This window comes from Uranotaenia lowii, chromosome 1 (assembly GCF_029784155.1).
Source record: "Uranotaenia lowii strain MFRU-FL chromosome 1, ASM2978415v1, whole genome shotgun sequence".
In the NCBI taxonomy this organism is placed as follows: Eukaryota; Metazoa; Arthropoda; class Insecta; order Diptera; family Culicidae; genus Uranotaenia; species Uranotaenia lowii.
Window position 1 is genome coordinate 5654782 of NC_073691.1, and position 14996 is coordinate 5669777.

At 37.2% G+C, this 14996-nt stretch overlaps 1 protein-coding gene across 5 annotated transcripts in view; it reads left to right on the plus strand.

Moving 5' to 3' along the window:
- LOC129738735 (acetylcholine receptor subunit alpha-like) overlaps positions 1 to 14996 on the plus strand; it is a 99942-nt gene that overhangs the window by 21654 nt on the left and 63292 nt on the right. For all 5 annotated transcript variants that reach the window (XM_055729981.1, XM_055729985.1, XM_055729982.1 and 2 more), the window contains exon 2: positions 7040 to 8039. In XM_055729981.1, the coding sequence (XP_055585956.1) occupies positions 7827 to 8039 (213 nt within the window). In that variant the 5' untranslated portion in view covers positions 7040 to 7826. The remainder of the gene's footprint in view (positions 1 to 7039; positions 8040 to 14996) is intronic.

Below are 14996 nucleotides of genomic sequence, written 5' to 3' on the forward strand. Positions count from 1 at the left end.
TTTCACCCAATGGCAAAAAAGTTATGCTCTGTTGAATGTGTCGAAAAAGTTCCGGGTTCGCCCTTTAACACTGAATTTCAGCAATCGGAATAACCGAAAGATTCAAAGGAATGCCTCACATACACTGGTTCAAGCAGCTCCTGATGTTCGGTTCGGCTTTTTTGTCTTTCAATAGAGCCAAATCGTAGGGACTAATTACCAAAATATTGAACACAAAGCTTCTCGAATTAACATTGAATGAAAACAAACGAAAACATAAGTATTATATCCATGGAGATGCAAGAATATTACTCAAAAAATTTTTTAGTAAAAAATCGATTCATGATCCTATAAAAGCGAGCATGATATTATTTTCGAGTCGATCTATTTAATTTTGATGGTAACATCGCAAAAATAGTTGACGGTTAGTATGGACGAACCCACTTTCGGATCAATGACTCGAAACTGGAAACAAAGGATCCATTGGAAAATGAAAGATTACATCTTTCATTTATCTTTTGAACGTAATCTTTGTTACATGTAAACATGCATTGCAGAAATTACTACGGCCTCATCAACCATGTAGTAAATATCTCACCAAATACGATGTCATTAAGTGGATACAACGGCTTTTCCGGGAAGCTGATCAGACTGATCAAGGCGACGATGGATGGAACGCAGTGCTGTGTGCGGTTTTCGGGTGAATTGTCGAGTTCATTCGAATCGCGCAGGGGGCTTCGACAAGGTGATGGTCTATCCTGCATGATGTTCAACGTGGCGCTAGAAGGTGTTATTCGACGAACGGTGGGCGAAATGCGGGGCACGATTTTCAACAGATCCAGTCAACTTATCTGCTTTGCCGATGACATTGACATAGTCGGCAGATCATCTGCGGCGGTGGAGGAGATCTACCGCAAACTGAAACGCGAAGCAGGAAGGATTGGGTTGATGATTAATACGTCCAAGACGAAGTACATGCTGGCCTGCGGATCCGAGACCGACCGAACCCGCTTGTCCAGTAATAACAAGGTCACGATCGACGGCGACGAGCTGGAGATAGTCGAAGACTTTGTCTATCTCGGCTCACTGGTGACCGCAGACAATGACACCAGCCGTGAGATCCGGAGGCGAATTATCAGCGGAAGTCGTGCCTACTATGGACTTCACAAGCAACTGCGGTCGAGAAGACTTAGCCCTCGCACGAAGTGTAACCTGTATATGACGCTCATTAGACCGGTTGTTCTCTACGGGCACGAGACATGGATATTGCTCGAGGAGGACCTGCGTACACTCGGAGTATTCGAGCGACGAGTGTTAAGAACCATCTTTGGCGGCGTACAGGAGAACGGAGTGTGGAGGCGAAGGATGAACCACGTGCTCGCGCGACTCTACGGTGAACCCAGTATCCAGAAGGTGGTGAAAGCTGGCCGGTACGCTGGGCGGGACATGTTGCGAGAATGCCGGACGACTGTCCTGCAAAACAGGAGTTCGCTACGAATCCGGTAGGAACAAGACGAGCGGGGGCGCAACGGCGCACTTCACAATTATGTTCACCTTCGGAGATTGTCAGCTGGATTCGAAGTTCGATTAATCATTTTTCATACTTTTTCTTTCTTTATTTTGAAAAACATTTTTACGGAGCGAGAATTTTGAAGTTTCTGCAAAGCCTACTTGAACTCTCCGATACAAATGATCAATTGAACGTTCGACATAAACTTTACTGAGTCAGTTTTTGTATGGATCTTTTAATAACAAATTTATTATGCTAAAACCAGTAAAATTGAAATCATTTTTCCAAATTTTAATACCTTTGATAGGGGGTTTTGCCTACTCAATCTTCATTGAACTTTATACTAGAGCAAACTGCAGGGTCATTCAAGATTTTCCACTCCAAAGATGTTATAAACATTCATTTAAAATTCCTTAAAATTGTCTCAAAATTAATAAAACAGAACATGCTTGTCTCAAGCCATAAAATCGCCCTCCACAAACGGAGCAAATCTCAGAAAATTTACTTTTCCAATCATTAACCAACGGCTTCAGCAATGGGCAACACTAGGGGTGCCAATCTGATCCTCGCTCAAGTGTGTTTGTGCATCGGGAAAGCCCACGGGGCAGATTAAATATTAACGCATAAAGGCGTAAACTCAATACCAGTCGTGTGTGAGGTGAAGCGAGGCAGACGTCTACGATGACGACGTCGAGTCAAGTGTTGAAAGCTTGGAAGCCTTCCAACTAGAACTGTCCAGCCAGCTGAAATGTTTACTCGAATGTGTTTGAGCACACATACATATAGGCACAAATATTCGACCATCTCGCCTGGGACCGACTCGTTTGGTTTGCCAATTTTACTCCCCCGATGCGGGATGTCCATCGGGGGATGGCATTTAACCACATTATTGTTGGCGACTTATTTGGGCACACAGAGGAAAACGGAACAAATAGCAATAAGATTTAATTAGTTTCTTGAAGATGGTCTTAGCGTAAGCCGAAACGTCAACAGTAGGATAAAAAAGAAAGGGATGCTGCATGCAAAATTATTTCTACGACCACATTGGCTGGGGAGCTCCAAAAAGTAAAATCGAAAGACGAGCTCCAAATCTCAGCTAAACTTATTACAAAGTCGCTAAATGAATCATATTACTCGAGACGTTTTATCGTTTAAAAGTTTTCGAATGAAAAAAAAAAAAAGATAAATGATTCCTTCATTCAATGCCATCCGATAATGATCTAAATGCTAAATGAAACTCTTTGCAAACAGCTTCCGGTAACGATAAGAAAATAATCTCTTCCGACAACTTTTTTTTTTTCATTTTGGTTTTCTCGTCTCCTAATATGTATTTTATTTCGGAAAAACTGCCGCCAATCTGCCGGATGTTTCTTACCTTCCTAAGCGAGCGAGCGAAACAACGAGCGTCATATTCATTCGAGTCAAGTCGCGTCAAAAGTTTCGTTCAATTTCATTTTTCCACCACCAACAGCCACCCCGAACTCCTTATCATCATATTTTTCCGCCTTTTCTTCACCCAGGCAGAGAGCAGCTCCCACAAACACTTGGGGGCACACAATGTGTATTTGAAAGGTGCATCCCTGAGAAACATTCCCTTGCTCAACTTTCTACCCCGAGGGGGGTAGGTTTACGAAAATTTTTCCTACTACAGTGTGGAGGATGATAAAGAATAACGGGGGCAGCAGTAAAAAAATGAAATAAGAAATCAGCGCTGCCGTCGCTCGTCGTCGCCGAAAATGGTTTGGTTCAAGTTTCGCAAAAGTGTCTCCTCAACTCGACTCGAAAACGTAAAGAGCCTGGCAAGAGGAATAGCAAGCGAAAAGAGTTCGCGAGCCCCGAAAAAACAACGTGCTGAAAAGTTAATTTCCTTCCATCAACAAACAGATGGGGCGTTTATAGTTGTGGGGAGACCTAAACTGGTCTGTGGGAGGATTGGGAGAAGGGAGGGCGTTGTCGGGGAGGTCGAGTTACGTTCTTACCGGAATCTTTTCGGGTGCAATTGTAAGACAACAACAGAAAAAAAGGAAAACGAAAATTTTGTTCAATTAACGATGGGGCAAAGTGGAGCAGAAAATGAAAAGAAAATATGGCCTACATTTTCTGTTTTAACCTTTTCAACAAAAAGGGTCGACTTCCTGGTCGTAATTTAGATATTTGAATGTTAAACAATTTTTCAGTTTAAATGTAAAGCAATTTATCTCCGTTTAAATTAGCAAAATTGCAACTTTGCAGCTTAAATTTGCTCCAGGATATTAAAAAAAATACACAACTACTAATTAATCCCTCTTCGTGGGGTTGAAGTTGACCAGAAGATGATTACTAGTGATATAGTTTGACTGACTATACATACCAAGCAATTTTAATTTCCAAGCACATTTTCATTTTTGTTACTTCTGTTGTGAAAGAAAAAAATATATTTTCTGGGTCTGTTCAAAAGTCCAAATTTCCTTGTTACTTAGAATGGCTACCATGTGGAACCAAAATGCTAGCTTTACCCCGACGAACATTGTTAATAAGCCAAATAAAATGCAAAAAACCTGAAACATATGAATCATTTTTAAAAGGTCAAAAAAGTGTTGGTTTTGATCCAATAACAATTCATATAAAAAAAAGTAGAAAAAAATAAATAAAATCTACTAAAAAAAAATCATATTGTGAACCATTATTGCATTAACATTAAATTAATATCGAAATTGCTTTGAAATTCATCGACTTTCAATCAATCCTAAAATTTGTTGTTGAAAAATGAGACTTTCAGAGAGGGTTAGATTTACAAATTTCAATAATTTAAAAATATAAAAAACAAGAAATTGAAAAAAAAACATAATAAAGAAATAATAAAATTAGAAAAAAACAAAATATTAAAAAATTATAAAAATATTTAATAAAACAAAAATAAAAAAAAGAAAATTTTTAAATTAATAAACGAAAGTTAGAAAAATAATAAAAAAAATAAAAAATTAAAAAAAAAATTAAAAAATTATAAAATAGGTAATTGATAAAAAAATATAACAAAATAGAAAAAAAATAAAACGAAAACAGGGGGATGCATAAACTAACCAGTTTAAAATCACAAAAAAAAATAAAAAGACAACAACAAAAAATATAAAACAATCGAAAAAAAACTAGAAAAAAACTAGAAAAAATTTAAAAAATATAAAAAGGAAAAAAGTAGAAAAAAAACAAAAAATAGAAAAAAAATAATAAAAAAGTAGAAAAAAAAACAAAAAATAGAAAAAATAGAAAAAAATTTAAAAAAAAAAAACAAATAAAAACATAAACAAAATTAAATAATCAAATTGAAAAAAAAAAAACTAAAAAAAAAAATTAAAAATCGGAAAAAATAAAAAATTAACAATAAATTTAAAAATAGAAACAGAAAAAAAAATCAAAACAGAAAAAGTCGAAAAAAATAATTAACAATAGATAAAAATTAAAAATAGAAAAAAATAAATATAGAAAAAAATAAAAAAAATAGAAAATAGAAAGAATTAAAAACTAGAAATAAAAAACAATATAAATTAAAATAAAAAAATAGAAAAAAAAACGATAAAAAAGGAAAAAAATAGAAAAAATATAAAAAAATAATAAATAGAAAAAAATAAGAGAAAAAAGGAAAAAATACAAAATTAATAATGTGAAAAAAATAAAAAAAATTTAAATGAATAAAAAAAATAAAAAAATAAAAAAATAGAAGAACAATTGAAATAAAATAAAAAAATATAAAAAACGGAAAAAAATTGAAATAAAATAAAAAAAAAGAAAAAAAAATGGAAAAAAATAAATAAAAAAAAATTTAAAAAAATGGAAAAAAATTAAAAAAAATAAAAAGAAATTTAAGAAAATGGAAAAAAATAAAAAAAAAATTAAAAAAAATGGAAAAAAATATAAAAAATTGGAAAAACTTCAAAAAAAAGTTAAAAAAAAGAGAAAAATTAAAAAATAGAAACAAAATAGAAAAAAATTGAAAAAAATTAAAAAAAAGAAATTATAGAAAAAAATGAAAAATATAAAAAAATAAAGAAAACAAATAAAAATAGAAAAAAAATAGAGAAAATATAAAAAAATGAAAAATAGAAAAAAAAAAGAAATAAATTAAAAAATATTGAAAACGTCGAAAAAAAAAAATAAACAATTTATCTATTGTTAATAAAAAATAAAAAATAGAAAAAACAAATATAGAAAAAAATAAAAATCGAAAGAATTAAAAAAAATAAACAATAGAAATTAAAATAAAAAAATAGAAAAAAAACAATAAAAAAAAAGAAAAAAACAATATGAAAAAAATATTAAAAAATAATAAATAGAAAATAATAGAGAAAATATAAAAAAAATAATAAATAGAAAAAAAAGATAAAAAAGGAAAAAATACCAAATTAATAATGAGAAAAAAATATAAAAAAAAATTAAAAAGATATAAACAAATTTAAAAATAGAAAACCAATTTAAATAAAATAAAAAAATAGAAAATAAATGGAAAAAAATTTAAAAAAAAATTAAAAAAATAGAAAAAAAATTAAAAAAAATGGAAAAAAATTAAGAAAAAAAATTACAAAATTGAAAAAAAATTGAAAAAAGCCAAAGAATATGCAAAAGAAAAAATTAAAAAAAATTATAAAGATATAAAAAAAATAGTAAAAATTGAAAAATTACAAAAATGGCAAAAAATTTAAATTAGAAATAAAATAAAGAATGGAATTTTTTTTAAAATAATTAATACTTAAAATTTGGAAAAAAAATAAAAATATTGAACAAAATAAAAATAGTGAACAAAATTTAAAAAAAGGAAAAAATAAAAAATGGCAAAAAACCTTTAAAATGGAAAAAATAGTAAAAAAAGGGGAGAAAGAGAAAATAATAGAAATAAATTGAAAACAGAAAAAAATTAAACAAAAATAAAAAATTGAAAAAAAAGGAAAAATAGAAAAAAAATTAAAATAGGAAAAAAGTTTACGCTCGTGTCGGTCGATTCCATCACGTTACTTTCAAGGTGGGGAAATTGGCTAACGCGCCGTTGTACTGAAGCGGAGATTGTGGGTTCAAGTCCTACTGGTGAGCCGTTGTATCTTTTTCGAAAAATTCATAATATTTATGGCTTATGTTCTTACTTTCTTTGATACCTCTTGTTTCTCGTATACTTTCCATTACTTTCGAAAATTAAATGTAAAATATAAAGAAATAGAAAAAAATAAAAAAAAAAATAAAAATAAAAATAAATAAAAAAATAAAAAAAAAAAATAAAAAAAACATAATATAATTTTGCCTTATTTTTTTTTAAATTTAACTTGTAAAAAAAATCAAAAAATGAGTAAATTAGACAAAAAAAAATTTTTTTTTATTAAAAAAGAAAAAAAAAAGTTACATGGCAGATTTGTACTACAAAGTTTGTTTCAGCTAATGCGCGAGTCGTTACCAGTTATAACCTTCCCGAGATGAAACCTTAATTTTAGTTAAAATTCACCATTTTAAACACCGTTTCGAATCTGTTCCAAAACTTCCCACGTACTTATCTGACTCTCTTTCGCTCTGTTTTTCTATATCTCTCCCCAGCGGATTTCCGTGGTGATGAAATGCCCCAATCTCGACGGCAACGACGACGGCCGAAAGTCCTGCTGCTGCTACAATTGCTCTCGGTGGAATTCGGTGGTTCTGGCAGTGGTGGACAACTACAACTAGAGCATCAACAACAACAACAGCAGCATCAGCAACGAATCTGGCGGAGGTTGGTTACTCTTGGAGAACCGGGAGACAAATCGCCAAGGAAGCATAAGCCCATCATCAAATGTGTCACCACTAGGAACAGGATTCATTCCATTAGTAGCTCCGTGGCCGTGGTAACTCTAGGAAACGCGAAAGGATCTGTTTTATGATTTCCTTCGTTGCCTCGTGTCCTGTCGCGTGTCGTCCTGTGTGCTTTATTTCCAACTCCTACTCCTGCTCCTGTTCCGGGTTTTAATGTGCTGGGACTGTGCGCGCCTTGCTCAAAACTAGTGCTTTTTGGGGATAATCTAGCAAGGGGACACACCTCAAATGTACAAGACGGAGTCCTACATACATATATGGGGAGTGTGAGTTCGTGTAGTTTGAAATAAACTACGTCAGCAGTCAGCCGGAAGTGGTCGTAAAAAGTCATCTCCAGAAAAGTTAAAAGTTAGTGCGCTAAAGTAGGCGACGACGACGGCGGGCTGTCTTTTAGCGCTGAAATACGTGCGCTAAAAGCATCGTAGCACTGAGTGTGTAGTACATTAAACACCCATCATTGGTAGAAGTTGTAGAAGAAGAAGAAGAAGTGTGTGGTAGTGAAGTAGCTAAAAGTAGTAAAAAAACAGCCAACGAAATGAAAAAGATGCCACCGTCTGCGGGGGAAACGCTCCGAGCCTGGCTCCTGTCAGCGCTGGTCGTGCACGGAGCGGTGGCCGGAAATCCGGACGCCAAGCGCCTGTACGACGATCTGCTGAGCAATTACAACAAACTGGTCCGCCCGGTGGTCAACACTTCCGATGTGCTGCGGGTTTGCATCAAGCTCAAGCTTTCCCAGCTCATCGATGTGGTAAGTAAAGGATGTGCAAGCGGATGGAGCGTTAATAATTGTCCTCTTAATTTAATAATAGCAAGTTGAAAAAAACCCGCCGTCACTTAACGATAATTACCATATTTAATTGCAATTAAAGTTGATCGAAAGCCCGGGGTAGAGTTAACGAGTCGATGATTACTGCAATGTTGCACATTCCTCAACTTCCGGTGTCACTTTTGAACGGTGACATTTCAAGGATTCCTTTGATTCCGTCAATCAATTGCCTTTCAGAGGCCAATAAAACTTTCGCTCGAAAACGTAGGAGGCCATGAAAAGAGAAAAAACCGGGGAGGGTGCTACTTTTTGCACGAAACGGATGACTGCCTGCAGCAGATTTGGCAGATCGTTTGACAAATTACCGAGCACTTACGGATGAAGTGGTGATTCAATTGATTCAGGTGAAAAATTGTTCGACAAACAGTTTTTTTTGTTATTTCTGTTTTCCTCTGATTTTGAATTCAGATTTCCGGTTTAGATGGATTGCAAAGATTTTATGCTCAGCTTCAAATTTCATTTATCAAAATATAAATTTGAAATTTCAAATTTCCAATTTCATGTTTTAGATTTCAAATCTCAAGGTTTAGATTTCAGATTCATATTTCAGAAGCAGATTTCAGAATCAAATTTCAGATTTAGATACTAATTCAGTATCTTTACACTAAGATTAATAGGATAATTTCAGTTACAGTAAGGCATATTCTTTAATAGAAACTCTTCGAGTTTTTCTTTTATTGTTTGTTTTATTTTTTATTTCAGCGTATTTTATATCGGCTAGCGGCTGGAAGAAATCCAGTTCCATTATAAACCTAGCTAATTGCTGCAAGTTGGAAAACTCTTGCCTCAATCAACCAACGCATCGCTTCCCTACCCACAATCATCATCATCCATCTTTTCCCATCACCGCCATAAAATTTGCTTTTCAAGCACATTTTTTTATTTGAGTGTGTGGGTATGAAGGATTCGTGCAAACGTGGAAAAATAAATACCCGTAGAGTGAACATGAATGTAAATAGCAAATGGGTAAACAATTTGGCGGAATGCTTTACAAGCGAAATCTCTCTAAAATGTTTGTTTAAATCGGAAAACCATAAAAATGACTGATTTCTTATTATGGTGTTGGTATAAAATTAGCAAACCAATAAAAACTCTTATTTTAGGTTTAAGATTCTCAATCAATCGCAGTAGGCTGTCAAATAAATTTGCTAAAAGATGAAAAATGGCAACAAGAGACCAAATCTTTATAGGTTGGATTCAAAGGTTCATACGAGTAGGAACCTGCATCTTGCTTTTTTTTTATCTCTTCCGATTAACGACATTATTGATGGTCATTTTTGAGGGCACGTGCTTAATAGAAACTCCACGTGGTAGAGGCGAGTCTACCAAGCAAGCCTCTCTAATAAAATAAATTAAATTAAATCAAACTCCACGTGGCTCGACTCTTGAACAACAACAATACAATAACACCAACCCGTTGTTAAGGGGAGTTAGTAGTGTGAGGAGTAGCAATTTCAACGTAAGATTAATAGTTCCACGTGGGACTCCAACATTCGGGTAGATTGTGAAAATTCTATGATTTAAGTGTGTTTCATTGTGTTGAAATGTTTGTTCTATAATTTTCTCGACATTCTGTCTACCTGAAATTAGGTGCTCTTTAAGTTGTGGTAGTCATAATTCCAGTTTCATGCTCAATCTGGTAAATTATTTAATGCGAAATTTATGAGCACTAGGACAAGGACTAAATAGAAAATGGACGAAAGCTAGGGCTAGGGCTTGGAAAAGGACAAGAACAAGGACATAGGACTATTATAAGGACAAGGACAATAATGAGGAACAAGATTATAGGACTAGGACAAGTACTACGCTAGGACAAGAAATTTGGCAAGCACTAAGACAGAAACATGCAAAGAATTTGAAGAAAGAAACCCTTAAACTAAAGCTAGAAAAAGGAGTAGGACAATGCCTATGGAAGAATTAAACTTAATCATTTAGATAGCCATGCGAATAAAAGTCTGGAGTTCTTTAGAGGACTCCCTTGAGATCCTGAGAAAATCTCTGGAGAACCTGAGCGAACTTCCTGGAGTTCCTAGGGGGCTCCCTGAAAGTCCGGAGGGACCTCCCTGGAATTTCTGAAGAGACTCCCTGCAGTTCAGGAACTCTATGGAATACCTGAGGGGACTCTCTAGAGTTCCTGAGGGGACTTGCTGAAGTTCCTGAGAGGACTCCCTGGAGTTCCTGAGAGGACTCCCTGGAGTTCCTGAGGGGACTCCCTGGAGTTCCTGATGGGACTCCCTGGAGTTCCTGATGGGACTCCCTGGAGTTACTGAGGGGACTCCCTGGAGTTCCTGAGGGGACTCCCTGGAGTTCCTGAGGGGACTCCCTGGAGTTCCTGAGGGGACTCCCTGGAGTTCCTGAGGGGACTCCCTGGAGTTCCTGAGGGGACTCCCTGGAGTTCCTGAGGGGACTCCCTGGAGTTCCTGAGGGGACTCCCTGGAGTTAGTGAGGGGATTCCCTGGAGTTCCTGAGGGGATTCCCTGGAGTTCCTGAGGGGATTCCCTGGAGTTCCTGAGGGGATTCCCTGGAGTTCCTGAGGGGACTCCCTGGAGTTCCTGAGGGGATTCCCTGGAGTTCCTGAGGGGACTCCCTGGAGTTCCTGAGGGGACTCCCTGGAGTTCCTGAGGGGACTCCCTGGAGTTCCTGAGGGGACTCCCTGGAGTTCCTGAGGGGACTCCCTGGAGTTCCTGATGGGACTCCCTGGAGTTCCTGAGGGGACTCCCTGGAGTTCCTGAGGGGACTCCCTGGAGTTCCTGAGGGGACTCCCTGGAGTTCCTGAGGGGACTCCCTGGAGTTCCTGAGGGGACTCCCTGGAGTTCCTGAGGGGACTCCCTGGAGTTCCTGAGGGGACTCCCTGGAGTTCCTGAGGGGACTCCCTGGAGTTCCTGAGGGGACTCCCTGGAGTTCCTGAGGGGACTCCCTGGAGTTCCTGAGGGGACTCCCTGGAGTTCCTGAGGGGACTCCCTGAAGTTCCTGAGGGGACTCCCTGAAGTTCCTGAGGGGACTCCCTGAAGTTCCTTAGGGGACTCCTTAGAGTTCCTGAGGGGGCTCCCTGGAGTTCCTGAGGGGACTCCCTGGAGTTCCTGAAGGGACTTCCTGGAGTTCCTGAGGGGACTCCCTGGAGTTCCTGAGGGGACTCCCTGGAGTTCCTGAGGGGACTCCCTGGAGTTCCTGAGGGGACTCCCTGGAGTTCCTGAGGGGACTCCCTGGAGTTCCTGAGGGGACTCCCTGGAGTTCCTGAGAGGACTCCCTGGAGTTCCTGAGGGGACTCCCTGGAGTTCCTGAGGGGACTCCCTGGAGTTCCTGAGGGGACTCCCTGGAGTTCCTGAGGGGACTCCCTGGAGTTCCTGAGGGGACTCCCTGGAGTTCCTGAGTTCCATAATAATTTCAAAGAATTCCGTTCGGTTTCTTAATTGACTCTGGTACATTTTAAAGGGTTATGAAGAATGAAGACCAGTCAGTTTTATCTAGGTATATTGCTTCTTTAGTACACACAGAACTGTTGGTTAGTGTCAGTTTTTTACAGCTTCTTATACGACCTTAAACCCATTATTACTCATCGATATTTGTATATCTGATAGTGAGACAAACAAAAAAAGAATAAAGCATCAATCAATAGTATCAAGAACATTGGAATTACTAAAAATACCGCAAAACCTCGAAGAGCGCTTCGACTAATAACTGCGCCACCGCATCGGCGACCAAACACTAGTCATCATGGATATGGATTTGGTTTCAGCATTATTTATTTCCCCTCAGTAACGATATTGGCAAACCTTATGATGAGATTGATGATGATTGATGTGCTCGAATGATGGACCGAAATCACTGACTGCAATTAGACCCGGTGTAACGGCATTATTTTGTCCGGAAATATCGATGTATCAAACCACATAAAGGAGACCCGCACCCCCGATTTATGCTAGAGGTAATAACTTTGTGTCGGGTATACTCTTAGTAATTTGGTTCTCCCAATAATGATGATGATGATGATGAGTGACAAAACCAATCAGGGTCTTCTATATCAGAGAAAAATAAAAGCTTTTTGATTCATTTTGAATGTACATATATAGTGGAAGCATTTTGTGTTGAAGTACTGCACCCCGTCAATAGATGGTGTGGAAGAAACTAAATCAATGCATTTTCGTTCAAATGACACTGGAACGCGAGGAAAATTTGAAATCGAGCTTGATCAGTGACCACCGGACTAATGATTTATGGTTGCATACACTGCTGGTGGTACAAAAGAATCGAAATTCCGATAGTGACGTTTTTCTCCGACTTCCGAAACCGGGTTCGCCATTATCGGAAAATATGGCACATCGTGGGTGCACCACAAAATAAGCTTTCCGGGAAAGTATTGGTTGCCGTTAATTCAGTGGAAATTTTCAATCCATTGAAGCTGCTTTTCAAAACTGGAAATCAAACCAACATCAACAAATGAATCGATCGATTCGGAGCCCCACAACGGGAGGGCGCTCCAGTCGGTCAACGAAATGGGAATCAAAGGGTGTAAGAAACCCGAAATCACGGAACTGATTTGGAGCGTATCTTTTTTGGGGAGTCTCGTACAAGAAATCTCTTGCCTGGATTCTTCTCCATGATTGGTGCAAATCCGGAACGACGTTCCTATGAAAACCGAATTAATTTCCTGCTTTCAACCTTCATAAATCCCATAATCCATTGAGGAATAAAAATCCCACCTCTACCAAGCTCCCCATTGTAGACTCAATGGCCGGAGTGTTCCCCTTAAAAGTTGGGAAGCCCATCACAGACAATAGGATGTTTTTGAGGGGTTCATTATTAACCCGACGAAGGACGAATTTGCTTTGTCAAAAGATTGAAAATAATACCCGGTTTTTTAACGAAGTATTTTGAACATTCCCGACCTCCAATCAAACTTGCAAATGTATAAGATTTTTTTTCAAACCATATAAACGATTTATACACTAATTATACACATCCATTTGTCGCTGAGCGGAATCGAAAAAGAATTAAATTAACGGCACATTAATCCGGAAGTCCGATAGCCACCCCCACATCCCTGCAAGTGCCTCGGCTTTGTGCCCGCTACTCGATAATTATGACGACTAAAGCTCGGATAGAAAAACATCAACATTTATTGAAGAGCGAGAGTGAAAAAAAAACGATTTTTACGGATCGGTTTTTTTCTCATTTTTCCCAAAGTGTACTCCACCTTTTGGTAAAGAGCACTTTCTGTGCTGTGCTGTTGTGGATTTAATCGGTCCAGGCTAGAGGGGGTGGATAGAAGAGGAAATTGATTATAGCTTTTCCACCCTCGGCAGCGCAAAATGGGCGGATTAAATTGCACAAGTGGGTAATCCTTTAATTTAATTTTCTTCGAGTTGCACTAAGAGAAACTGACGAATAAGCTAAAGAAATTTTCAACGGGATAGTTTAAGCGATGAGTCGATGAAATATACTCTGTTGAGCTGTTTCTTTTTGTAATTTGCCTTATCAAGTTCGTTGAAAAGTCAGACATTAATAGAAATAGTTTGAAGATGGAATAAAAGAGAAACAAAAGCGATTGTTTTTATTTCTGGAGTCTGAAGCTCAACAATAGCTGACTAATTACGATGCCATATGAAATCGGTTTTGTGTACACCTAAAGGAGTTTAAAAACTTATCTTAGTTTGTTTGCTATAAAATTTGAGTTTTTGAGCATACCGTTTGGTTTGATAAATGAGCCAGAATCTTTGAACGATGAACTTTCAGTTTTCGAGCATACTTTTCGGTTTGATAAACGACCCAGATAGGTTTCAAAGCTTCAAGGTTTATCATGCCTTGAGCTGATTTATTTTTAATTTTGGTTAATTACTAAACCAATTTATTGATGAAAAAAAAACAAACAAAAGTCTTTTTCTGTCAACCTAAAGTCCAAAAATAGTTGGATAATAACGAAAACTTCATCCTCGGGAAAATAGTTTCCTCGTGTCAAGGAGCAACTAACAATTGTCTCGAGAAAAAGAAGCGCTCGTAGAAGACAATTTAAACTGAAAACAACGGCAAAATCTGGTGTGTACACCGAGCGAAGTTGAAAAATCGTCGCTGTGTCTTCTTCCTATCTATTTTGAGTTTTCAGAAATACCATTTGGTTTGATAAATGACCCAGACACGTTTTAAAGAATTCTGCGTCACGCTTCGAAAAGAGGTCATCATAGTAGGCTATGATTTTTTCCCTAGTATATATTGATATTAAATATTTTCAAAGATTCCGTTCGGTTGGACCCTGATGCATTTCAATGTATTCTTAGAAATAAAAAAATAAATTGTTTTAGTTTTATCGACGCCGTTATTTTCACACACTAAAATGTGGTTACACAATTTCAATAAAATTCTATTCTCTCTAGACGAGCTCCAGAATTTTTGCAGCAAACAAATTATGATTCGGAGAAGGACGCACAAAACATTTTATGATCCAAGACCAAGAATGGGTGGTAGTTTCTGCTTCCAGTCAGTTGGGGAACTAATTTCCAGTGTTCCGGGGAATACTTGGAAACACTATGCCAACTCACTTTCGCTTCTGCCAAGCCTTTTGTTCCCCGAAATCGTCCGAAAATAAAAGAACTATGTGAGTCGAGCGAGAACTATGCTTTTGCAAACCGAAGCAGAAATGCAATCATTTCCGGATTTCAGCGCGTGGGGAAAACCTGTGGCGGTACAAAGCGCGCAAATGACAGTTCGTTCTCTTCCCAGCAATAAATTACTCCTGTGTTCTGGACGCTGCTGGCTGTCCGTCTTTGTCGTTTCCCACGAACAAAAAACATAAAGAAAACCTGTGCAAGGACACGGTGTTGAATGAGAGGAAACTTTGAAAGTTGGGGATTTTTTTCTCTTACTCTGGTTCTTCAGTTTATGATT